This window comes from Chanodichthys erythropterus, chromosome 12 (genome assembly GCF_024489055.1).
Source record: "Chanodichthys erythropterus isolate Z2021 chromosome 12, ASM2448905v1, whole genome shotgun sequence".
Classification (NCBI taxonomy): domain Eukaryota; kingdom Metazoa; phylum Chordata; class Actinopteri; order Cypriniformes; family Xenocyprididae; genus Chanodichthys; species Chanodichthys erythropterus.
In genome coordinates, this window is record NC_090232.1 from 4,854,751 (window position 1) to 4,880,299 (window position 25,549).

The 25,549-nt window shown below is 36.6% G+C and overlaps 1 protein-coding gene across 4 annotated transcripts in view; it reads left to right on the forward strand.

The window, feature by feature from the left end:
- The window catches only part of pard3ba (par-3 family cell polarity regulator beta a), a 177,472-nt gene that overhangs the window by 36,907 nt on the left and 115,016 nt on the right, over positions 1 to 25,549 (forward strand). For all 4 annotated transcript variants that reach the window (XM_067405388.1, XM_067405390.1, XM_067405389.1 and 1 more), the window contains exons 3-6: positions 4,249 to 4,417; positions 13,947 to 14,047; positions 21,100 to 21,191; positions 25,151 to 25,237. In XM_067405388.1, coding sequence (XP_067261489.1) covers positions 4,249 to 4,417; positions 13,947 to 14,047; positions 21,100 to 21,191; positions 25,151 to 25,237 — 449 coding nt within the window. The remainder of the gene's footprint in view (positions 1 to 4,248; positions 4,418 to 13,946; positions 14,048 to 21,099; positions 21,192 to 25,150; positions 25,238 to 25,549) is intronic.

Consider the following 25,549-nt stretch of genomic DNA (forward strand, 5'->3'; position numbering starts at 1 on the left):
AGTAGTTTCAAGAAGTTGCAGGATGTTTGGTCAATTGGTTGTTCTCTGTGTGGCCTGTTTGTTCATATTTCTTTAAGACCAGTATTCCATTGAACACGTTTGAGATTTAATGGTTTGCCAGACCCGATCACAACAACTGGATCTGTCCTTACTGATGCTCTTGTTTCTCAATGGGAGAAAATCCCTGCATCCTACTACGACTTTAGGGCTTCTCACTCTGCGCTTAAAGGGTTAGTTACCCAAAAATGAAAATTATGTCATTAATTACTCGCCCTCATGTCGTTCCTTAAGATCTTTGTTCATCTTCGGAACACATATTAAGATATTTTTGATAAAATATCAGAAAGTGCCAGTGCCCAGAAAGCTACTAAAGACATATTTAAAACAGCTCATGTGACTACAGTGGTTCAACCTTAATGTTATGAGGCAACGAGAATACTTTTTGTGTGCCAAAAAAAACAAAATAACAACTTTATTCAACAATATCTCGTGAAGGGCGATTTCAAAACATGAAGCTTCATGAAGCTTCAAAGCTTTAAAAATCTTTTGTTTCGAATCAGTTGTTTGGAGCGTGAAAGTCATGGATTTCAGTAAATTTGTAGGCTTTATGTCAAGTGTTTCGAAATGTTTCGAAATTTCAATGGTTCACGTGACTTTGGCAGTTTGATACACGCTCAGAACCACTGATTCGAAACAAAAGATTCGTGAAGCTTCATGAAGCAGTGTTTTGAAATCGGCCTTCACAAGATATTGTTGAATAAAGTCGTTATTTTGGGATTTTTGGCACACAATAAGGTCTTATCGGTGTGGAACGACATGAGGGTGAGTAATTAATGACAGAGTTTACATTTTTGGGTGAACTAAACCTTTAAATGCCACAATGAGATTATATCACATGTCACAATGAGACTTTCTCACAATTTTGACTTTATATGCCACAAAGACATTTTGTATGCCACTTTTATGTCACACAATTCACTTTCTCACAATTGTGACTTATGTTTCCATACGTTTGGCTGAGGTGTTGACTTGACAGTGACTAAACAGACAGTGTTTCGTATTTTTGTAAGGAAACTGGATTCAAATAGGCCTCCAAAGCACCATAACATCACATCTAATGATCTAGAACAAATTTAAATGAGCTTTAGAGGTTAACAAGCAAATATTTAAGGGTTGCACAACATCTTTATAAGCCAGCACTCATGCTGAGGTTTTCAAAAAACAACACAGTGAATGTTTCTGGCTGGATGTTCATTTCTCATTGAAGAATCAAGCAGTATTTTTGCAATTTTCAGCTCTGCCAATGACTCTTTCCTCAGATGTAACTCACATAGAGAAATTCCACCAATTCGTTTGAACCCTACTAGTCTGTATTCTGTTAATACATACACACACATCCACAAATCCTCTCAGAGGTCGTGTCGGTGATGAATGCATCTCAGCAGAGTTGAAAAGCTGAGAGTGTGTTAATGTTACAGCCCTCACGAGAGACATCTGTGACCCGCCATCCATCATTAATACAATTCCAGTGGTGTTTTAAAGCATTAGGCAGCTTATTGCCCAGCTACTGTTATGAAGGAAGGAGTTTTCAATGTTTTTTTGTCCAGTTTGCAGCTGTGCGATTGGCTGACATTGACATGCGCTCACACACCTCGACGATCCTTCAGGAATAATGTGCAGTGTGTATATACACATCTGCGGTGATGGATATCTCAGCCTGCACGCTTCAGGCCCAGAAATAAAGTTTGATCAGGTATGAAGCACTTAGAGGAAGAACCGGAGAGAGACGGCCATCTATCAAACCCGTGGAGAAGTGATTCCCTGAGATTACTTTTTCCCTCTCTCTCACTTTTGCCATCTGATCTGGACGATTTCTGTTTATTTTTCAGCGCGAGAAATGTCAGCCCATCGAATCACGCGGACCGGGCTCGGGGAGCGTGCCGCAGTGTTTTCCTATGATTGATGATGCGTATTCCTGTCGCGTGTCACCAGTTATTGTTTTCCTGAAAAACAGTTACGGATGCAGATGACTTCACATCGAGCTTCCGTCTCACCCTCCCGCTCTTGCTACCTGATGTTCCCTGGCGTTTTTTGTCTTTCATTAAGCCGTTGTTTCCTCTGCCAGGCCTTTGACGTGATTGGAAAGGCGAGTGCGGGCAAAAAAGAGAAGTGCTAATTCATTAGTGGCTGGCGAATGAATTCATCAGCCGACGTGGCTTTATGGCCGCTTGTCAACTTGCCAATCCGAGACGGTCAGAGACCACGGCGCGCGTGCACATATTCTCTCTCATTACCGTCCACGTCCTCTCAGCTCATAATGCTACCGTGACATTACGTTTGACAGCTTCTGATTCCCTTGTCACATCTAATTTGACCACTGATGCTTAACGCACGTGCTCGCAAACACAGACACCTGTTGGCTCAGATTTTATTTTTTAATTTAGTTTTATATTTGTTTATCTTACTGCCTGACTGTCGCGCTTATATGATCATAACTGGATGCTGTAAGCTTCTCTACCGATGCGTTTCGCACACAAGCTCTCAGCCGTTACATTACAGTCTATTCTATAGACAATTAAAGTATGGTTGCCTGTGTAATGTGTCTAATTATTGTCTGATGGTTATGTACTGTACATTAATTTGTTAGTAAATACTACTTATTATTTTTCGAGACACCTGCTTGAATATTTGCGGTATGCATACTGTGCACTGTTTGCTATGTTTCTGAATGCATGAAATAACAGGATAACCCATATTTGCCAACATGTGAACAGCGCACACTCCATGGAGCTCTGTATCCCACAATGCAATGTACTCGACTTGACCTTTCCAGTGTGGTGAATGAACAAGCAGTTGCATCAGCTGATTTTTAGCATCTTCCCGATTTATTATGTGATTGGACTGCCAACATCAAGACATGCTAAATGTATTCTTGTTTTTCTAATGAAATAAATTATATAGTGTAAGTAAAATAATAAATTATAGCTTAAATATAAAGTTTAAAATAAAGAATAAAATATAATTGTATGTATTCATATTTTTAATTTATAATTTATTTTATTATTTTATTTTATATGAAGATATTAATCATTTTATATAAATAATAAATAAATCATATTTGTAAGCATTTAATTTAAAATAATAAATTATAGCTTAAATATAAAGTTTAAAATAAAGAATAAAATATAATTCTTTATATTTAAATGTTTTTTATGTATTCATATTTTTAATTTATTTTATTATTTTATTTAATATTAAGATATTAATCATTTTATATAAATAATAAATACATCATATTTGTAGTATTTAATATTTTTCTGAAAATTAATTTTAATATTTATTTTACTTTTTTATTTTATTTAATTTTAGTTCTTTATTTTATTTTACAATTTATATTTTTCATTTTATGTTTTCAATTTATTTTATTTTATTTTTTCAATTTTTATTTTAGATATTTTTTCAGTTTTATATTTTTCAAGTTTTTATTATATTATATTTTATTTCATTTTATTATTTTATTTTTCAAATGTTTTTTTTTCCATTTTATTTTATTTTATTGAATAAAATTTATATTTTTATTAGATAACTTGACACTGTTTTGAGCTGTTACTCACTGATATTTGACTTTTGATATCTTTTATCATCTAATATAGTAATATATTACAATCACATGTTTTTATGAGTGGTTGAAGTGTCCAAATATATTTTGGGGCCACAATAATTCATTTTTAGGTGCATTCACACTTTTTCATACTGCAACTACTGTGCAGTCTTACATTCATTTCACAGTCATTTTTGAAGCATCTGTTAGTAAAATTGGCCAGTTTTTTTAATTTATGGCTTTGCTCTGAGTGAGAATGAAATATCAAGTATTGCATTATGACACAGTGGCACCAATCATCCTCTCTACTTTTCAGAAAACACCTTTTGCATACACTTTTGAACATTATGAGCTTGAGGAAATATGTCAAATTCAATGTTAGCAGTTACATGCTGTAATTCCTGTAGGGCAAATGATTCATGGTATGGATTTTGGACAAAACAAACAAGGCAGTTGGATCGGTGCACACATACTAGGACCTGCAGTTCTGTTTGTTTTCAACATTGTGTCTCTTGTGATGCTTTGTAAAAAAAAAAATATATATATATTATTAGTGTGTGTGTGTATATATATCTCCAGCTGCGTGTCTTGTTTGTTAGTTATTTTTTTTCTTGTCTCTAGTCTGACTTGTGTTTGTCTGTCCTCAGCTGAAGGCTGTGTACGAGAAGATGGAGCTCCAGCAGAGGGCGATGGTGAGTCCCGGGGGGAGTGTGGCATCGGGTCGCTCCAGCCCTGACCCCTCTGAACCAGAGCTCAGCGTCCTGCAGCCCTATCTGAGCAGTGAGATTGAGGTCACCACGTCCGCCCTCAAATCAAGTATGTATATAGGTACAGGAAATCACATGTCTGCATCAATCAAAAACAAAATCCATAATAGAGTCATGCTAAATATTTTATTTGAATTATTTGTATTTTTTATTTTTATTTATTTATTTATTTATTTTTCTCCAAATTTATTTTATTTTATTTTTTATTTTTCGAATTTTATTTTATTTTTGTCACAAATTATTCATTTTATTATTTTTTATTTTTCCATTTCTATTTTATTTTTGTCACCAATGATTTATTTTATTTGTTTTTATTTGTTTTTATTTTTTATTTATTTATTTTTTTTTATTTTATATTTTTATTTTTATTCTCCTATTTTATTTTTTTTATTTTTTTAGTGAGTGAGGTAAATTTGTGGGTTCATTCTGAATCCCTGAAACCTCGAAGGGTTAAACAATACTCAGTTTCCCACATGCACAAGTGTCTTTAATTTCCAGCGACCACAGACCAACTGAATGGAGAAAACATCTGCATATGCACATTGGCATTAGTGTGTGTGGTGGTTTTAAAGTGTGTGTGCGGTATAAAGTTGTAGATAGGGAATGTGTTTTGTTTTCAGCGTAAGTTATGCGTGAACTTGTGTGCATGTGTGGTTGCATTAGTAGCAGCCTATAATTGAGCTGATTTTGTGTGCACATGTTTGTGTGGTTTAGTGTTAACTTGACATGAGGGTGAATAAATGAAGACAGTTTTTATTTTGGGGTGAACTATTTCTTTTAAGAATCTTTAGTGGCCACCCATAATGCCCTAGCAAACACATAGCAGCAGAGTTGTGACACTAAACGAGCGTTAGCCACTTTAATAGTCGCCTGTGTTTGACTGTCACAGCTGTATCAATTCAAATGAATGCAAACGTTACACTTGCCATTTCTGAATCCATCATTGTGACTGCTCACTCAGGCTTGCCCTGGCTAACCTTCCCATAATGCCCCTCTCTGAAGCCAGACTGCAGGCAGATGTCCCTGTGTACACCTCAAGCACTACGATGTCATTACATTACAAAAAGCCCACTGTCAGCTGCGCACACAATGCTCGTCTCGCTCATTTATCAATTAAATGATGCTGAGGACAAAGAAACCGTGCCCAATGTAGTTTAGTAGCCGTGCCGTAGTGCTGGTGTGTGTGTGTGTGTGTGTGTGTGTGTGTGTGTGTCAGCACTTGGGATTTGATGTTGAAACGTAGCCGAGGCGATAGGGAAGTCAAAAAAAGAGACTTATTGAATCAGTGGCACTAAGGAGGAGGAAAGGCCTTCACGGGATCAGGGCTAACTTAATTAGTGTGTGTGTGTGTGTGTGTGTGTGTCTGGGGTGCAAACAGGCATAATGGCAGCATTTGAATGAGTTCATGCTTGGCTGGACCTCGGTTGACTTCTGAACAGTGTACACTGCTAATCTGGTTAGATGTGCATGTGTGTGGGTATACGTTGCTATACTGAGGGCAAATCTGTCCCCAGACATTTACTGTATATATGACCAAACATCTTATTCATGTTTTTCCAAACAAATCGGAATTAAAAAAAGAATAAGGTTGGGAGTCATTTGAATTTTAATGATTCCGATTCTTATCGATTCCTAATTTCCAATAAATAATAATAACAATAATAATAAAAAAACCTTAGATATCATTCATTCTAAGTCTTATTGCAAAACATTTTATTGTAGCTGAAAACCATAAACAAAAATCAACAGGCTCAAGAACATTTACACAAGGAACTTTTGCCAATAGTTTAAAAATACCATAGCAAAAACAACTAGCCTAACTAATATACATTTTCAAGCATTAAGTAAACATGCAATAATAAAAAAACAAACAAAAAAACATATAAACAAATTAGCATTTACACAAATAAATGCAACTGAACAAAGATACGATTGAAATAAACAGTGTTTTAAGACTTAAACAGAAACTGAAATCAAATATAAAATAAAACTGCACTTTATAAATAAAATATACGTTACAAATATAGTTACAAAAGTTATTCAGTCAAGAACAGCGAGTGAATTTTCTCTGTCTTTTGTTGTTTGATTAACATTATTATAGATATTACGAATATTAGGCTGCTGTACTCTACTTTAAGAGCTGCACAGATCCAATATACTGTTACACATGCATTCACTTAAGACATCCATCTGTGTTTACATGGATATTTTGACATATTATTATATTTTGTGTATTTGTCCGTTCAAGTGTAAAAAGATGCGGAAGAGAACTCAGTTCAGTGTCGCACACTATTCAGTATGAGAAGCAGCTTTCTGTGCACACGTTTTGGATGCGTGTGCACCACAGAAAACAGCGTGCGAATCTTCTTGCATTTAAAAATTACATTAAAATCACTTTTTCTGTGAACACGCTTTGGATGTGTGTGTGTAATAAAATAGTGTGCGGGTCTTCTTGCGCTTGAATGGTCATATTAAAATGCACACATGTATACCAAACATCATTCATATGTTTCTTTTTGATTTAAATTTCAAAATCTGTAATTATTATCATTTTTTACAACCTTTTTGTTTTTTTCTTAAATTCTAAAAATTAGGGTTTGGGTTAGTTTATAATAGCTTCTGAAGAGGCAAATTAAGGTTAAGTGCAATAATGAGAAAAATATTTATTCGGGAAAACATAAATTTGATCCAGCAGTCGTGTCTGCAGGCAGTGGTCGTGCTGCCGTTTTGACCCACGTTTAGCAAAAAATAGATATTACTTAATTGCTTTGTTGTGCAGTTTTCTAGCAGTGGGTCTTTGAGGGTTAACCAGAGCATCCTGTACAAAAGCACAATGAGATTTAGAAGCACTATTACTTCTGTTCTGTCAGGGGCGGGGTATAAGAGTGAGTGACAGGTGGTGACTGCTGAATGAAGATGGTTAGAGAGGGGCAGTGGGTCACCACTCAGTCTATGAGTCAAAGACATACATTAAAGGGCTTAGTAAATGAAGAGGTTAAAGAGGTGGAGATGATACAGAGAATGATTGGCGGCGTGACAGATGCCAGTCAGAGCTCAATGGACCGCCCTCACACCTGCTGTGGTGTGTGTGTGTATATAATATAATATAATATATATATATATATATATATATATATATATATATATATATATATATATATATATATATATCATACAGTTAAAAGCTGTATTGTATTTTTGTATTTATATTATAAAATGCTTTTTTTATTAATAGGATTCATTAACCATTTAGTTTACCACACACTTTACCATTTAAAAGTATACAAGCTCAATTGTATTATGAGAGCTCGATGTATTCTAGGATATGTGATTGGTTGTCATGGGTAACACACTTCAACCATGGGCGTCACATTAGTGCATTGCAGTTTAAACAAATTAGACCTGCTGTTCATGTTTACTTAGTCAGCACACAAGGAAAGGATTGAGGAATTTTTTTTTTTTCCTCTGATGTAATTATAGAGCGATGCTTTGTTCCACCAACCGGAGCCTGGGAGTTTGTTCCTGCTCGAGCCGTAATAGTCCTCAGAAATGGGGCAAATCTGTCTCTCCTCTGACTGTCTCTGCGGCACGGAGCTATGATTACAGCGGCATCGATCCCTGACCTACCTGCTCTCATTACACACACTCTCTCCCAGTCTTCACACTGCTCTCACGGCTCCCAGCAGCACCTGAGGTGGGCGGCCGCTCATACCTGTCAGCAATCGATTGCCAATAAGACAGAATTACAGCTTAACAGACCGTCTTAGACTTTGAATGTGGTTCTTGGTACCTGCAAACTGTTTTTTTTTTTTTTAATACGTTTTTGATCATCTTACACATTCATCTTTACTTTTCTTGTGGTGATGTGCCACAGATGGGAATAAACGCAGCGTAGAGCCGTGACAAACAGATGACGCGTGACTGAAAGAATGTGCCCGCTTGACCCCATTTCACATGACAGACCTCTTAGGGGTCAAAGGTCAAGAGGATTCTCCTTGCTGTCCTTCATCCTAAACCCAGATTAAATTGAGAGTGGTTTTCTTGTTACTTTTGTAACGCTAAGCGATTGTAGTTGACTGGAAAGCGATCTGGGATCTTGCAGTTAACTTTGGGTCTTTTTACTTGATCTTACGTTTGACAGAAGTATCTCATTATTCAGGATGGGGAATTTCCATCGTAAATATATTTTGTTGATGAAATCCAGACTCTGAATTCCCCCATAATTCCCCTTCACACAATCTTGGCCCTTATACTAGAGGCGCCAGATGTGAGTACATCATTTCCTTATCTTTGTAACCGCTGCTAATCAAGATTATTTGTAGTTATTGATGTTTTTTTTTTTTTTTTTTTTTGGAAGGCAAAAAATGCTGTTACTAAAAACGTAACATCCTTTTAATTTTAATTATTTTCGGAAGTCAAGTTTTTTTAAAGCTGCAGTCCGCAACTTTTTTGTGTTAAAGATTTACAAAAATTATATAATGAGAATATACAACATGAATCCATTTTCCAAACCGTGTTTTTGTCTTACCCTGAATCATTATGGTACACTTATAATAAGTGTTTATATTCGGACTATTTCAGACCGGACTGGTAGGACTCGCCACAGAGTATCACAGTAACTGCGTGACTCACCATAGACATACACGGAGAAAAGTAGCTCCGGCTAGTTTGGTTCAAATCAGGTAACAACACTTGCACTAGTTCGCAAAAGTAGGTTTTTTACATAATCATGAATATTTAACAAACTATTCTATTAACAGCAATGGTCCTAGAGGCAAAGCTGCTCAGAATGAGGAGTTCTACCATGTGGTATGCAGTGCTTCCCACACATAGACTTTACTTGGGCGGGCCGCCCACGTATAATAACGGCCGCCCAAGTATATTTGGAGACACATTTTTGCTTTTATTATTTTTATCCTCTTATACTTTTATATCCGTGCAAGATAATGAAACCATCCGTGATCGATTAACTAGTCGTTTCGTACCTGCTCATTATGTGTGCGTCAGAACTGTTTACTCCCGCTAACATTCCCAAGAGCGCTGCATTTTGCAACATCACAAGGGGGCGCTGTTGTGCTTTCTACAAGCTCGCGCAACAGCACTTCAGACTACTTCAAAGTGATTCTCAATCAATGAAAAGCACAGATTTATTCCAAGCGATTGCTAATGAACTCGAGTTGATGAATTACTACAATGTTTACTTTATGGCTTTTATATAAAATGATTTAGATGATTGTAAGATCAGCCTGCAATAGTACAGACATTTCAAAATAAGAGTTCCTTGTGTATTTCGGGCTTGTTTATAATTAAATGTCACACGCTACATTTTTTCTTTTTCTTTTGGGCATTATTGGTATTGTGGTTACACAATAAATTGTATTTAATTTGATTTCCATTTAACTCATAGTAAATTATTGTAGTCTCCCCCACAGACAGAAAAGACTAAGAACATTATTTGACACATTATTCATTTTATAAATTTTACTAGTAAAATCCTATTCACTGAGAGAGACACTATATGACAGCAAGGAGAACATAGGGAAATGTGAACCATTTAAATGCTATAATTTTGCATCATTTATAATGTATAATAATGCATAATGTTAGTATGTAAGTCAAACAGACCCAGTGAGTTTCATTCCGGCTGACCTCTGTTAACCTTGTCTGATAGCTGCTTGAACTTCATTGGCCGATGGTGGACATGTTTTTCAAGATACATCAGCGTCCTCATAGACAGTCATTGCACCTCGGAAAAAGACAATGCATGCCAATTTTCAAGTCAGTCAGAGTAACAGTGAAGTAGTTATAGCCATTTGCATGTTTTTTTCCTGTTATAGCACCATCAGGTGGTGTCACACGGCCGCATCCTTTGTCATACGTCCACAGAATGAGCTCTTACATAGATGTGCTGAGTTTGGTGAAAATATCTTACTGTTCATGAGTTACAGCCATTTTAGTAAAAGTGGCTCCACCCACTTCAAACGTTTTGGTGGCCCTTAGGGACCTTTGGCGTTTTTGCCTTTTATTATGATAGGACAGTATGTAGACAGGAAGCGAAGTGAGAGAGCGAGAGAGAGAGAGAGAGTGGGGAACGGGATTGGGAAAGGTCCGCAAGCCGGAACTTAAACTCTGGTGGCCCAAAGCGCAACAGCATTATATGTCGGTGTGCTGTCCACAAGGCTATCGGAGCCAACCATAAATCTACTTTTTAATTATTTATTAAAGGCAAACGGTTCTTATGAAAACATTTGAAATGTAGCCTCAAGTGTGTGAATGTCAAACCTTTAGTCTATTAATAGTTTAATAATACCATACTCAATTTCTCCTTATTTTCAGCTCGATTACTCATATTGTGGGATTGCCTCTTATTTATACAGCTGAAAAGACATATTCATAACACACTCCAAATGTTGTTCTTTTCCTGGAAGATGAAACCACTAGAAGGGTTGTTCCACTCCTGTGTCAAGAATAGCCAATAATTAAAGGTTTTACCTTGAATCGCTGTGGTCTTTACAGATTTCCCACAAATTCTTTCTTCTGCTATTTCAAGGGGCGTAAAACTGAAATTAATGCCTTAAATGAGTTTGCACAAGCATTTCTTTAGACGATTAACCTTGAGCCAGGAGAAAATAGTGCCAATCTCCACCAGGTTCTGCAGGTTTGAGAAGATTGATTGGAGTTGAGGGCGACTCTTCATCTAGACGCTGCGCAGATGTAACTCCTATATGAGAATTTGTAAACATCATGAAGGTCTGAGAGCTTTCTTATTGTGAGTGTCCTTCATGAAGTCATCAGGGGGCAGTTAGTGTAGGACCTAGCTGATATTGGAGGTCTTGCGGTGTAGATAAATGATGGCAATGAAGAGTTCTCTAAGGTGGCATACACACACAGGACGCAAACAAAACTCTTAAAATAAAATATCTACGGCGTCTGTTAGTATGTAAGCCCACTCAGAATTTTATTTTAGTTATTTATTTATTGGACTCAAGCACAAAGGATATATAAACTTTCTGCTCTGAGGTAAAACAGGCCTCAAAAGAGTGGGTTTCTGTCTAGGTCTCTTTCATTGGCCTTATCTGTCTCATATGCACATTTCCATTGAAATACAGAGAAATATAGTTCAGTAGCTCAGTGGTACATTTAAAGATGGCCCTGAGGAGTTCAAATATTAGCTCAGAAAGTAATACCAATGGTTTTCTTAATGAAGTAGCTTCTAAAGCAGATGCGTTATAGCTTGCTTTTGGTTCCAGTACCTTATTAAAATGGCTGTGAGTCAAAGAGACGGCCACAAAGTCTGTGTTAATGACTCCCAGAACATACCAGCTTCACCTGAATCAGAGTTTCTGTGCTAGTGTGATCATACTGAAAGGCTTTTTGATGATTTTTCTAGTAGCAGACTGACGGATATGAGCAGTCTTTGCTGATGGAAGTGTCTGTGTTTGACCAGGGGAAAATGGTAACTTTTTCAAACACTGCTTGAATTTTTTTATCTTTTTTTTTTTCAGGGTCAGACTTGATCTTTCTTGTTGATTGTGGCTGGTAGAATTTCTCAGTATTCTGTTCTCTCGCATTTACCACCTCTCGCAAGATAATTAGTTCTCGTCAGTCTTTAGGAAGCTACTTTAAAACTGTACTTTGACATGATACTAGCCATTTATAAAAGTGGCCCAAAGTTGGTCGGTAAGCTCACCAAGGCTGATCAAAACACAGTAAAATTGTAAAATATTATTATAATATTATAATATAGATGGATAGATAGATAGACATAGATATATGGATACTATATAGATTTTACCCTAAAATTGTAATGAACTGCACTATCAGCTCTTTTATAATTGACTAAAGCACATTTATGTGTGTACAGACCTTTTGTGAATTTGTGTAACTTTTTCTTTGCACATAATGAAGAGCATTTGTACGCAAATATAGGCAATTGGCATGCAGTGTGATTAAAAGCAGTCATGTGTGAATGGCTAACCTCATATAATACACACACTGTCATTCATTAGTGTGGGTGAAATGGCTCAATACTGCTAACCCGTTGTTATGTAAATGTAGACGCTTGTATGCAAATATGCTCAATAATGAAGTTACTGTTTCTGAATGAGTCTTTTTTGCAGCTTAGTCTCATATTTTTCAGGTTGGTATACTAAAAACTGTTTCCCTTGTAGAAAATTCAGTTTCCCATGATTTAGCTCCTTTTCTTCAGCAGTAACTTTATGAATTTTGACCTTGCCTCCATGCCAACGTTCAGCAAATTTGTGTACTTCAGATCCTTGAGATGTCACAGTGTCTCCGGCTTTATCTCAGAAGGTCTTGGAGATCCTCTTCAGAATGGAGGCCAAGGACATTCTGTTGGATAGTCCTGATATAAAACTCCCTCGCTGCAGTTTTATTTTATTCCTGTAAAAGACAGAGCTGTTTTTGATGGATCTAGCATCCTTTTCCCGTAGCCGTTTCTGCTGAGTCTAGCGATGGCTCCTGCTCTTTGGCTGTTGTCCCTCTTATGGAAACCAGACAAATGCGTGTGATGGGAGACGTTTGGCAGGGCTGATGAGTCTGTGTACGGAAAGCTGCTCTGACTCATTCAGATGCCTTTCTGTTTGTGTTGCGTGAGACTGTGTTGTTGTGCTTTCATGTGGTGAGTTTAGTGTGATATTAATTGTATTTATTTGATCCAATGTGTGTCTGAAAAGAGCAGAAAACACTCTAGGTAATGTTCAACTAGTGTTTGATCTGTGCTTGGCTGTCTGGAAAAAAATACAGCTGAATAATGGTAAATGAGACAAAAATAACTGCTCAAAATTATTTATTTAATGCAAGAGTTACACAAAATTAATGAATGATTGCACAAATAAATAAGTAAATAGTAAATACATATGTAAATATATACATAAATAAATAACAAAAAAGCTGCCACAAAATGGGAACTGTCTCAAAATGGTTACATATTACTTCACTTTTTATTACCTATGCTAATGTGTGCTTTAAAATTAATTATTAAAATGAGTCAAGATAAAATTAACCGGTTTTATCTTCTCTTCATGGTCATACCGCTGGCTTTTACCATGCCAGTACAATGATACTACATAAACAAATACAAAAAAAACCCCATCAAAACACATTTTAATTACTAGAAAAAAATATACATTAACCAAAGTAGATAATAAACATATTAAACAAATTTTATTCCAGATAGGTTTTTTTTTTTAAGTTGAAGTACTAAAATAACTAAAATTAAATAAACTAAAACTCAATAATAAAAAAAAACTATATAGACCTATTTAAAAAATAATAAATATTATAAAAACATTTCTAAGATTGTAAATAAAATGAAAATAAATACAGAAATTTCAAAAATAAAATGTAATTCAAAATATTAACAAGAACATAATATTATAAATAATATGAAAAGTAATCTTAATGACACAAAAATAACACTGTTCAGTGCTATATAATACTATCATGTACCATGGTATCGCTACAGTACTTTTTTTAAGGTCTAGGTCATTGTTTTATCTAGATATATTTATGTTTTATTTATATATATAACTATATTCTTTGACTTTTCCCATCAGCCACCCCTCTATCCGTGCGAAGCAGCAGTGACCCCGCCCTCGCCCCGCCCCTGGATATCATTTCATTGGACCATGAGGACATCAGCAGACCCCAGTCTACCGTGAGTGAACACACATCACCTACTCATGTCTGATAGGAGTGTCTTGGAATGTGTCAACTTTCTTTTTTCAGTTGTTACAGAAAATGAAGGCCAAATTTGTATTGTGGATTCAATACAAGAATATTTTTGATTTTTTTTTTTTTTTGTGCTGCTGGTCGTCTTATTTATTTAACCAGTGCTTGTTTGCAGGACTTTCACTGTCACAGTCAACATATTGTATTTGTGCTTAAGTTTGACCTTTTAGCTCCACCACCATTGTTATCTTACTCTCTTCCATTATTGTTTTCATCAACAAAGCTTTTACTCTCTCTAAGTATATCTCTCTCTTTCATTCCCTTCCTTTGAGGTCATCTTTTTCATATTTGCTTTTCAGATTCTAGCAGACAAACAGCACAAACACATCTGCTCAAAAGTTTGGTGTCAAGAAGATTTTATTTCTGAAAGAAATTAATACTTTTATTCAGAAAGAAATTTAAGGGCATTTATAATGTTACAAATGATTTTATTTCAAATAAGTGCTGTTCTTTTGAACTTTCTATTCATCAGTGAATCCTGAAAATAATATATCATGGTTTTCACAAAAATATGAAGCAGCACAACTGTTTTCAACATAATAATAAAGAAAATCAGCATACTAGAATGATTTCTGAAGGATCATGTGACACTGGATTAATGATGCTGAAAATTCAGCTTTACACCACAGGAATAAATTACATTTTAAAATGTATTAAAATAGAAAACAGTTATTTTAAATTGTAAAAATATTCCGCAATATTAAAAATGTTTTTACTGTATTTTTGATCAAATAAATGATAAATGCAGCCTTGGCGAGAATATTTAAAAAAACAAACAAACAAACAAACAAAACAAAAATTCTTCCAACCTTCAAACTTTTGAACAGTAGTGTAAGTTTTAGAATGAGTGAACAGCGTTTTGCTGTATGTACTCTGTGCTTCAGACACAGAAAGCCAACGCAGTATATTTTAATTCTAAGTGTGACATTTCTTAAATTGTACCACTTTCAGTCTCTTGGGAAACTGCTGAGTGTATCAGGACTACACACATAAAACTGTCCAATATCTCTAAAATATTAGCATCAAACGGGAAAAGAAAGTGTACGGCAATTGTTAGGGATTCAGAAGGTGTCTGCAAAATTACAGCTCACGCAGACACTTGCACACATCCGTCCCAGATTGCTCAGAGTGACAGTAATCATCGTGGTGCACTCCTCAATGACAGGGTGAGGGCACACTAATGCATCAACGACAGCACTTTTGAGATGGTGTGGATTCATAAATATGTGCGTATTCTCTCTACATCCAAACAAATATCTGCTTCTGTCAGTGCCACCGCTGCAGATTCCACTTCCACTTGCAGAACTTCTGCAGCACTCTTAAGATTCTTGGCGACTTTAGTTCCAGATACCAATAATGCTCCATGATTTTGTTTTTTCCATTTATGTTGTGGTTTATACAAATAGTAGGGGTGTAACAGTACACTGAAGTCATGGTTTTGTACGTACCTCGGTTTTAGGGTCACGGTTCGAAACGATAACTGGAACAAGCAACAAATCTCCAATGCTAGGTTTCTTTTTATTTATTTTGAACAGACAGTAGTGCAAGTTACAGTTTGTTCTACCTAGCGGCATTTAGTCCCCCCTAAGGTAGTTAGTAGTTGGTACAGTACAGCCTCCTATATTTTTATTTTTTATTTTTTAAGAGCTGTTAAACACAAAAAAACATTATTTGGTCACAATTTAGCTACAAAACTGAAAATCATCTCTTGTGTCATAAAAGCACAAAATAAATAGAAAAAATAAAAATAAAACTTTTACAGAGTTTTTGCACTCATGTAGTCTTTTTCTGCCTAGCTCTGGTGTTTGGCACCAGTGATGCGCGGGTTGATCCAAAATGAGCGGGTGCCTGTGGTTACCCGCGGTTACGAGTCATCCAAAAACATTTTTAATGATATTCGGGTCGCGGTCGGTTGGGTCGTTTTAAATAAAGATGCCAATTAAACCTTTGTAATTTACTAGACACAATTTTCTATGAAATACATAGGCCTACACTTTATTGGCTGAATAACTGGTGCGAAGATGATGCACAAGCTCAGTCTGCGATAGAGATGGAGGCGGGAAGAGAAAAGGTGAAGACTGGGGAGTGGAAACTCCGCAAATACACAAATCGAAAGAGCAAAGTGTGGGAGACATTTGTCGAAATAATGAAAGATGATGACCAAAGTGCTGGCTTTGTCATGTGTACTTCTTGTGATGCTATTTACACATTTTAAACGCATATAGCTACTAGCAAGCTCTTGCGTGCCATCTGAACTCTTGTTTTGGTTTGGTTCATAGACCTACTCTTCTTCTTCTGCTCTTTTTCCTGTTGTGGCGGTTTCCAAACAGCGTTGCATCCCTTCGTGCCCCCTTCTGGATGGGAATGTGGATTGCCTGTGACTGACTGTAATCATCATCTGACTGCATGCCTGTATGTCTATTGTCATTGCAAATCACCACGACACCCTTCGTCATACAGATCCTGCCAAAATCGGGCTGATATTATGTCATCTGAACCCAGCATTGCTCTAAAATCGGGGCAAAATGCTTGTTAATTTGGAGTGTTATTCCAGGTCCTTTCTCTGAAATCTAAGGTAATTCTCGATGGGTTTACAATAGTGTTGTTCCAGGATCAATGTTGTTGATTCAGGAGCATGTTTTGCTTTTGTAAAATCAAACCAAATTGAGTAGAACATGTTCTTGGAACAACATCCTTGTTAGTTCTGGAACAGCACTTTTTAACCAGACCAGATGAGATTTATGGATTGTGTTTTGAATCTTGAGTAATATCCTTATGAACCTTATTTATTTTAGAAGTAATGATTGCTTAATGGGAATATTGTTCCAAGACCATCAGATCCAGGAACAGAATGTCCTACTTGTGTAAATCACGTGCCTGAGGAACACACTGCAGTTTTTGATCTAATGGAAGTCTTTTTTGAAGAGTCCCTGGAGGAACTCTGAGCTCCCTGTTCACGTTACAGCAGAGACGGGGGACCCTGAAGCGCTCCCAGTCCCTTATCATCTGTCCCAGGAGCTCAAGCTTACAGCCGGCGGTCACCTCCACTGAAGCATGGCACACCTTTAAATGATTTGAGGAGTTTCTCTGTGCTGCTGGGCTCTGCTCTGCTCACATCTCAGCTGTGTGTACAGGAGAACCGGGTAATTACAAGTGCGGGGCGGGGATTCTCTGCCAGGTTTTGTCAGTCATGTTTTAGACTGAAGACGAGATGATTATCAGATGTGTTGAGGAGGTTGTCTAGACCTTCCAAAGCACATAAACATGAACATGAGATGTGTAATTATGGTCAGTGCTCTCATAAACACCCGAGACCTTTTAATTGATTTTCATACACTGTTGTGAACTGGGGACACTCCGATGATTCTTCTTCTTTTTCATTTAGTTTTCATTCTGTTATATTCGTTCATTCATTGGTTGATTTGTTCTTGGCTTGTTTGTTTGTTTCTTTCTTCCTCTCATTGTTATTTTGTTTGTTCATTCATTCACTAGAGGTTCAAGCATGTAGCTCTGAAACCCTATTGAATTTCCAAGAATCAGAATTCTCACCTAAAAGCAATCGGGTAGAGACTACTCTGCGCGTCTACAATGTCACAAGGCTCGCCCCATTCGGCCTGGTGGTGGCGCTACAATGACCAAAAGTACGTAATGGCTCATACCTCCTAAATGTCGCAGTCGTTCGTCGCAGTCTCTAGTTATATCATTGGAATCCTTGGCTCAAAACTCGGATTCGACCGTCACTCTGGGGAAATTTTCGGGTATTTTGGATTTTTAGAAAAACCTACTTTTGCGAGCTAGTCCTAGGTTTTTAGGAACCAAACCAGTGCAGAAAGATTCTCTGATTGCTAATAATTATCGAAAAAAGACGAAATTTCGATTCACGTCCGCAACGGGATGCCAAAAAGTTCAAAGTGGGCGTGGACACTTTTAATAAAATGGCTATCCCTCTTGAATGGAATGAGATAATTCCACCAAACTCGGTACACCTATATACGGGCTCAGTCTGTGGTGGTGTGAAAAAGGATGCGGCGACTGGCCACTTGGTGTCGCTATAAAAATGAAAACGGCTATACCTACGCAACAGCCAGTCTGATTGTCTTGAAAACTGGCATGCAATATCTTTGTCCAAGATGCCGTGATTGTCTACAAAGACATTTGCGTATCTTGAACAACACGGCCGCCATCGGCCAAGTTCGAACTGCTGTCAGACAAGGTTAACGGAGGCCAATCAGAACGAAACTCGCTGGGCCTGTTTGACTCACGGCCCTAGCGGCTTGTGAAAAATTAGAAAGAAATCAGCCACCTGGGGGCGCCTACGCATTTTTCACGTGTGCACATGCCCACGGCATTCATACCACGTGGTAGAACTGAGCAACATTGCCTCTAGGACCGCTGCTGTCAGTCACATTATTTCAAAAACCTACTTTCACAAACTAGTCCTAGGTTTTTGATTCATATATTTCCTTAGTAAATTGCCTGTTTTGGCAGTAAATGGTTTTTCATCTTTGATCTAGGTGGTTACAGGCTTGCTAAATAAAACATAATACCTTTTTATCAGGTTTTTTTTTTACGCTTGTTTATTGATCATTTCCTTTTCCTTTGCTTTCTTACTTCTTTCTTCCCTCCATCCATCCATCCGTCCGTCCGTCCGTCCGTCCTTCCTTCTGTTCATTAATTTCCTTGTTTTCATTTATAGCCCATTCATTCGTTTTTGTGTTTGTGGTTTATTTATTTGTTTCAGTTGTTTGGCTGAAATATCATGCTATGTGGTATGGTTCAGCAAGGTACTTTTAAAGAATACCATGGTACTCTTTTATTAGTTTGTGTTAGTCTTTTTGTATCTGAATGTGTTATGTTAGCACTTGTGCTGAGTTATCATATACAGCAGATTGATGATCAGGCTTTGCTGTTGTAATATCTCAGTCAGTTCTAGATGGATGGATGAGATTGACTCAAAGGTCATAGAGAAACACATTTGTGATGCAGATCCCCACACAATCTCTTACAAACTCTCTCATTAGGCTTTGACATTTATTCAATTACTGTATTCCCAAGAGTTTACCCAGTACCCACTGCTCATAAGTCTTATGTAAACAGACCGTGCACACCGAGAGCCAAGGACAGGCATATTTAATATAGACTCCTTGCACGGCTGATGCGTCTGACCATGAATGTTTTACTGTGTTTACTTCAAGACTATTTAGGTCGTAAACATATCAACCGTCAGTTTTTTTTTTTCTTGTTGTTCTATTTAGTTTCCACAAAGTCCCCCAAAACCGCATTAGCAGGAATATACTTGACCTTTTTTTTCTTTTTAGAATCTGAACAGTTTTGCGACTTATTCAAAGTCCATTTAAGGCAAGCCATTTCACTCTACGGTCATCTTTGAAACACCTCTCGGGGCAGATAATTCAGTCGTGAAAGCGGTTTACCAAGCTTACGATTAAATTTCATATTTGAAATCACCAATGAAATCTGACATCTGATTCGTAAATTTTTGTTTGTAAATGCTCAAATCTTTTAACTAACAAATGAAAAAAAAAAAACTAATATATATATATATATACACATATATTTACACATATATATATATATATATATATATATATATATATATATATATATATATATGATTAAAAAAATATCAACCAGTTCTGTGCTCTCAACATCAGTTATGTCTGAGTCTGTATGCTGGCTTGTTGGCTCGACCTTTCCATCAGCATCCTCACCCTCTGCACTTTGTTTTTTAAAATAATCAGTTATTGACCTCTTCATTTTTAGATGATTTATTTCCTAAATTCCAAATTTGCGCTTTTCATCATCGGCGTGCGTGCACACATGACACGTGTGAAATCTGACTCCCAGCCACTGGAGACTGCGCATTTTACTTTCATTTTCGAATTAGTTTATAAAAGTGAGGTGTAAAAGAGGGGAAAACTCCAACGGGACCAACTACGGGAGAATAGCCGATTTGCCGTAGTCGATAACACGTGACAGATTAGATAAGTCCTTAATGCAAGTAAGTTCAGGTAGGTAGACACTGATTGAGTGCGTGACCATGTACTCGCACAAATCCAACCACGTCAAATTTGAACTCACACATTCTCAAAAAATGGTTGCATATGTGTTATGTATTTTTGTGTATTACAAATTAATCTGTTGCAGTTCATAAAGTTTGAGGCTGTGATCACCAATATTTTTGCTGTTACAACCACACGGTCCTTAAGAAATCATTCTGATATGCTGATTAGCTGCTCAAAAAACATTTTTTTTTTTTTTTTTTTATGATTGTAAGTGTTCAAAATGTCACTTTTGTTGTCATTCAAAAAAATGTCATTTTTTTGTGAATGTTTCTGCTTTTTCTTTTCAGAAAGGTTATGTCAACCACCCATCTCCCCATTAAACTCTATCTCTGTTGTTGTCCTCATGTGAACAGTGTACACTCAATAAAGATGGGAGATGCACATTAACAATAGCCCAGGAGCATGTGGCCTAGCGGGGGGATAATCGCTCTCTACTCAGATAATCTAGGTCACTTTTTGTGTGTTTGATGCATCCTGTGAGGAGGGGGGTCCCATGTGTTTGTGTGTGTGTGTCTTGGGTGGAGTACAGGGTGCGTTCTGGACAACCATTAGCTACGGCTCCACTGTGAGGAAAGTGGACATTCCCTTTCATGGTGCATCTCCTTGTTTTTTCCTCGTCGTTGTGTATTTATTCAGATCATTTACATTTTATCTGTTTTGATTACTTTCTGCAGATGAGATATTAATCGCTTAAAAAGTAGTGAAAGGTAAGCAGTGGGTGAGAACAGACCGATAGAGACAGACAGACGGAAAGGACGCAATTACAGTTTTTCAATGGCGAACTGTTGAGGCACTTTGGCATCTTGCTCAGTAGGGAACGTTTGAAGCATGGTATCGTTGTTTTGGGTCCTCTAGTGAAACTGAAGTCACCATGAGTGTATTTTTGTGTTGATAGGGTGTCGGTCATGCAACGACTGTGAAGGGAGGAGCCATGGACAAACCCAAGGTTGACGTCCCAAACTCCAAGACTGGACAAGTCAACTTAAGGTGAGGGACTTTATGAATGCACTGTATATAGTATATGATTGTGTATCTACATTCATAAATCATGGGGTTGAAATCATATGAATTCAGTGATTACTGTGAGCAGCTCTCTACTCTGAGATTAATTTGGGTCTTTGTTTTGTGACAGTTCATTGTTGTCAGATTAAGGTTCTCTTTTTGTGTATTTGTCTGGCGCCAATGTGTTTTGAACATGATGTTTGTTGCCAAATTTGGTATGTACTTATTTATATATATTGAATTATTGTATTTATAATTTTTAAATAAATATATATTTTAAAAATATATAAATATTAACATTTATCAATGACTTATATAAATAATAATAATATATATATATATATATATATATATATATATTACATTTAATTATATTTATTTCAATATTACCTATTTAATGTAATATTTATTTTATTTTAATAATATTTTTAGTTCTTGACATTATAATAATTTACATTTTATTCACAATTGTTTATAAATATTTATATTTATTCAAATACAAAAATAGTTGCATATCATTTCATTTTGTTAATATAATTACTTTATACATTTTACATACATTGAATTTATAAATATTTATATTTATTTAAATGCAAAAATATTTGCTTATTATTCATATATACTATTAGTAATCAACTTGAATAGATTTTAACAATGTAATCGGCCGTTACGATAACTAATATTTTATTTCTAAATGCACACAATATTATTGTCATATTTAGTTTTTAAAGAGCCTTGTTTATCACACGTTTAAGCCTTGTAAAGCACTTTTACAAGCTTTGATCCGCATACTGTAATATTTCAGACAAATTCTATTTAAAGGTCAGAATTCATCTCATGTGCTTATTGTTTTTTTTATTGCTTTTATTGCTTAACTAGAAGCAGCTTTCCTTACTGAAATCCTTATCAAGCTAAAATAATGGAAACAACATTAAAGGTCGACTCCTCTGAGCATTGCGATTTCAGTAGATGATTTCACTTGAATGCATACGGCAGGACACAGATTCAGCATTTCAAAGAAGCACAAGAGCTTATGTGTGTATATCGTCATTAATATGTACACTTGTTGCCATAGTCACAGAATGGGAGACTTACATCACGTTTTCTCCAGACGTACCTCTTATCACAGGTCATGTGACCTCATCTTTTCTCCCTGAGAGAGGGATGAAGTTTATCTCTCGCCTCTCTTCAGTGCCTCTGTCAATCAGCATTACTGATACACACACACACACACACACTTTTACAGCTCATTAAACATTGAAGTGGTTTACAGTACCGCATCACCTCATTTGAAGCCCCTGAGGTCCATCTGGTATTCAATCAAGTTTTAATAAGAGTGCTTATTTAGGTTCTCTGTATCTATGAGATAAAATTATTTCCCATTCCTGATAAATGGCATATTAATGGCATTATTTTCATCTGGACATGGACAGTTGCCGACCACAGCTAAACCGCACAAGTTGGGTAGATGCACTGGGTAAAGTTGCATAAGATGCCATTTAATTTGAGGCAAATGAAAATGAGGATGTGGTGGACTAGTAATGTTGATCATAATGAGCATATTTCTAGTGGACATAAACTTTGGAAAATATTATTGAATAGTTTGTACTTTGGTCCCTTGATCACACCCTCGGTTTTATTTTCATCAAATTAGGTAATTTATAATTATATATGTATATAAATATATAGGTAATTTATATATGAGTTTCTGAGGCTGTGTCATTCAAATGTGAAATTGTTCTTTCATTTCTTTTTCAGATAATTTATGGAATTGTGGTATGAAAGTTTTTTTTTTTTTTTTTTCTTTTATCTTGAAATTGATCACAGGAATAGAGGAAATGTTTTTCCCTCTCTGACACTTTCTCGGCGCACACAAACACACTCCGCGTGTGTCGCGCTGTTGTGGTGTGTGAGCAGTAATAAGCTCTGTATCTGTTTGATGAGCTGCTGCCACTCTCAGTTTTTATTCATGTAAATTCATGGATGCTCCGCGCCACACTGGGCACATGCAAATTGGCAGAGGAGGTTTTTATTTTGGGAAGAATGCAAATGGAGGGAGAGGATGTGTTATTTTTGTGGTGATGCACTCTGCAGATCACGATGTGTGGAAGAAATGTTTCCTGATCTCAGTTGTTGGTGGAGTTTGATGTCATTATGTCATTGATGTTGTTGATGACATTACTCTGTAACTACGCAGTCACATGTTATGAGTCACATAGTAGTTTATTATGGTGCCCACTTATACAAGAATGTCCTGTCTGACAATTTTTTTTTTTGCTTTCACATGATGTTTAAGGGCCTGTGTATCTGAAATTCAGAAATAACTCAGAATAAAGGATAAAGCTAAATGTATGTGTTCAATAATATCTGGTGCTGTGCTCATGCAATGTCAGAATAAATGTAAATATTAGTTATATACAGGAAAGATGCATAAAATTGTGTCAGTAAAGGCATTTTAAAATTATTACAAACGATTTCTGTTTCATATACAGTAAATGCTGTTCTTTTGAACATTCTGTTCATTAGAGAATCTTGAGTTAAGAGTGTATCACATTTTCACAAAAAATGAAAAAACAATTAAAATTATATTGTGAAAATAAAAAGGCGGGTTCATGTCAATTTTGGGGTTTGTGATGTCACCAACCCAGGAAAAAGCTCATTATAGTCCTTAAAAAGCGATTTCTGTAAAAGGAAATATCTCCCTTTGCATTGAACTTTGAGTGTCATAACTTTGCAGATGTTGTTTATGATCAAACAGCAACATTACACACTAACTAAAGTTAAAAAAGTGAAATCATAATCAACCACCCCTTTAATATGATAAAACATTTAATTTAGTAAGTAACTGTGATTGTTTTACTTGTCTGAATCTTCCAGAAAAGGCTTTTTTTTTTTTTTGGACAAAGATGGAAGAGTTCACATCCTCTCTCTTCCTCTCAGCCTTTCCTCTGTTCTGTCTTTATTGTGGTGAGAGATGCAGGTAGACACCTTTGCCTCCAGCTCTCATCTCAGACACACTGAATGGCAGTGACTCCACTGGCTTTCGGCTCATTTGTTTGGTTATTAATGTCATCCCGCAGGATATAAACAGCAAATGGATTTGCTGCGTGTGTCGTCAAGAGTACAAAGTAGCTTGTGAATACTTTTGCTTTTTTGTTTGTGTGGGTTTGTGTCTTAAATGCACGGACTGCTGTAGGCCAGAAACGTACTCTACCGCAAGTACACAGATGCAGATGCTGTTCCAATGCATTGCAAATGTGCGTTTTATATACATATTACTACCATGACAGTACTGGGAACTGGGATTTTAGTTATAGGAACGCCGAACGCAATCCATCCATCCATTATCCCACCAACCAACCAACCAACCAACCAACCAACCATCCATCCATCCATCCTTCCATCCATCCATCCTTCCTTCCATCCATCCTACCTATCCATCCATCCTACCTATCCATCCATCCATCCTACCTATCCATCCATCCATTATCCCACCAACCAACTAGCCAACCCATCCATCCATCCATCCGTCCGTCCGTCCGTCCGTATTGTGGTGGTGTGTTCAAGCAAGTGAACAAGCATCTCTTAGATTTACTTTAGTATATGTGAAAATCTAGTGTATTTTGTGTGCATTTGTTTGTGTTTCAATGTAAGTGCACGCTCAGAGGAGACTGATTGAATGCTATAATGCTACAGCTCTCGACCTGAGGAAATGATGCAGGTGACAGGGGGAGTACTCCATTGATATCCAAGACAGTTCCTACCGTAATGGTTATTTGGCTTGTCATTTTGACATGTGACTGTTGTTCTTCTAATGTAATTGCATTCCACTGAAAGTTTCCACTTCCAAAATATATTTTTCAGTTTTTCAGTTGTTTTCCTTTTTTTCTGGTAAGAAAAATGTAACCACTAACCACCGAGACCATTGTTTTTCCTTACTGCAGCAGTCTCACACGGACAGTCGAGATTTCTGGAGACCTCGGGCCTCTGGGAATCAAAGTCATATCATACTGCTCCTCACTGAGTGGAAGGTAAAACACACACGCACAAACACACACACACGTTCACGTTCATGTTTATTATAAATGCTATTTAGGACATGCATGCATTACTCAGTCTCAGTATAGTTAGTCAGCAGTGTCCCGTTCATATTCACCCATAATCACACACTCACACGCTTACAGGAAGTAGCTAGGTGAATGGCTCTTTCAGACTGCATGAACAGGTCAAAAGTTAAGTGCTCAGGGCAAGGACACACACGTGTTGCATGACAGGAAGTCCTCCCTGGGTGGACGGTGACATGTTTCCTGTTGTTGGGGTCTTTGCGCCCTGTTGAGCTCCGG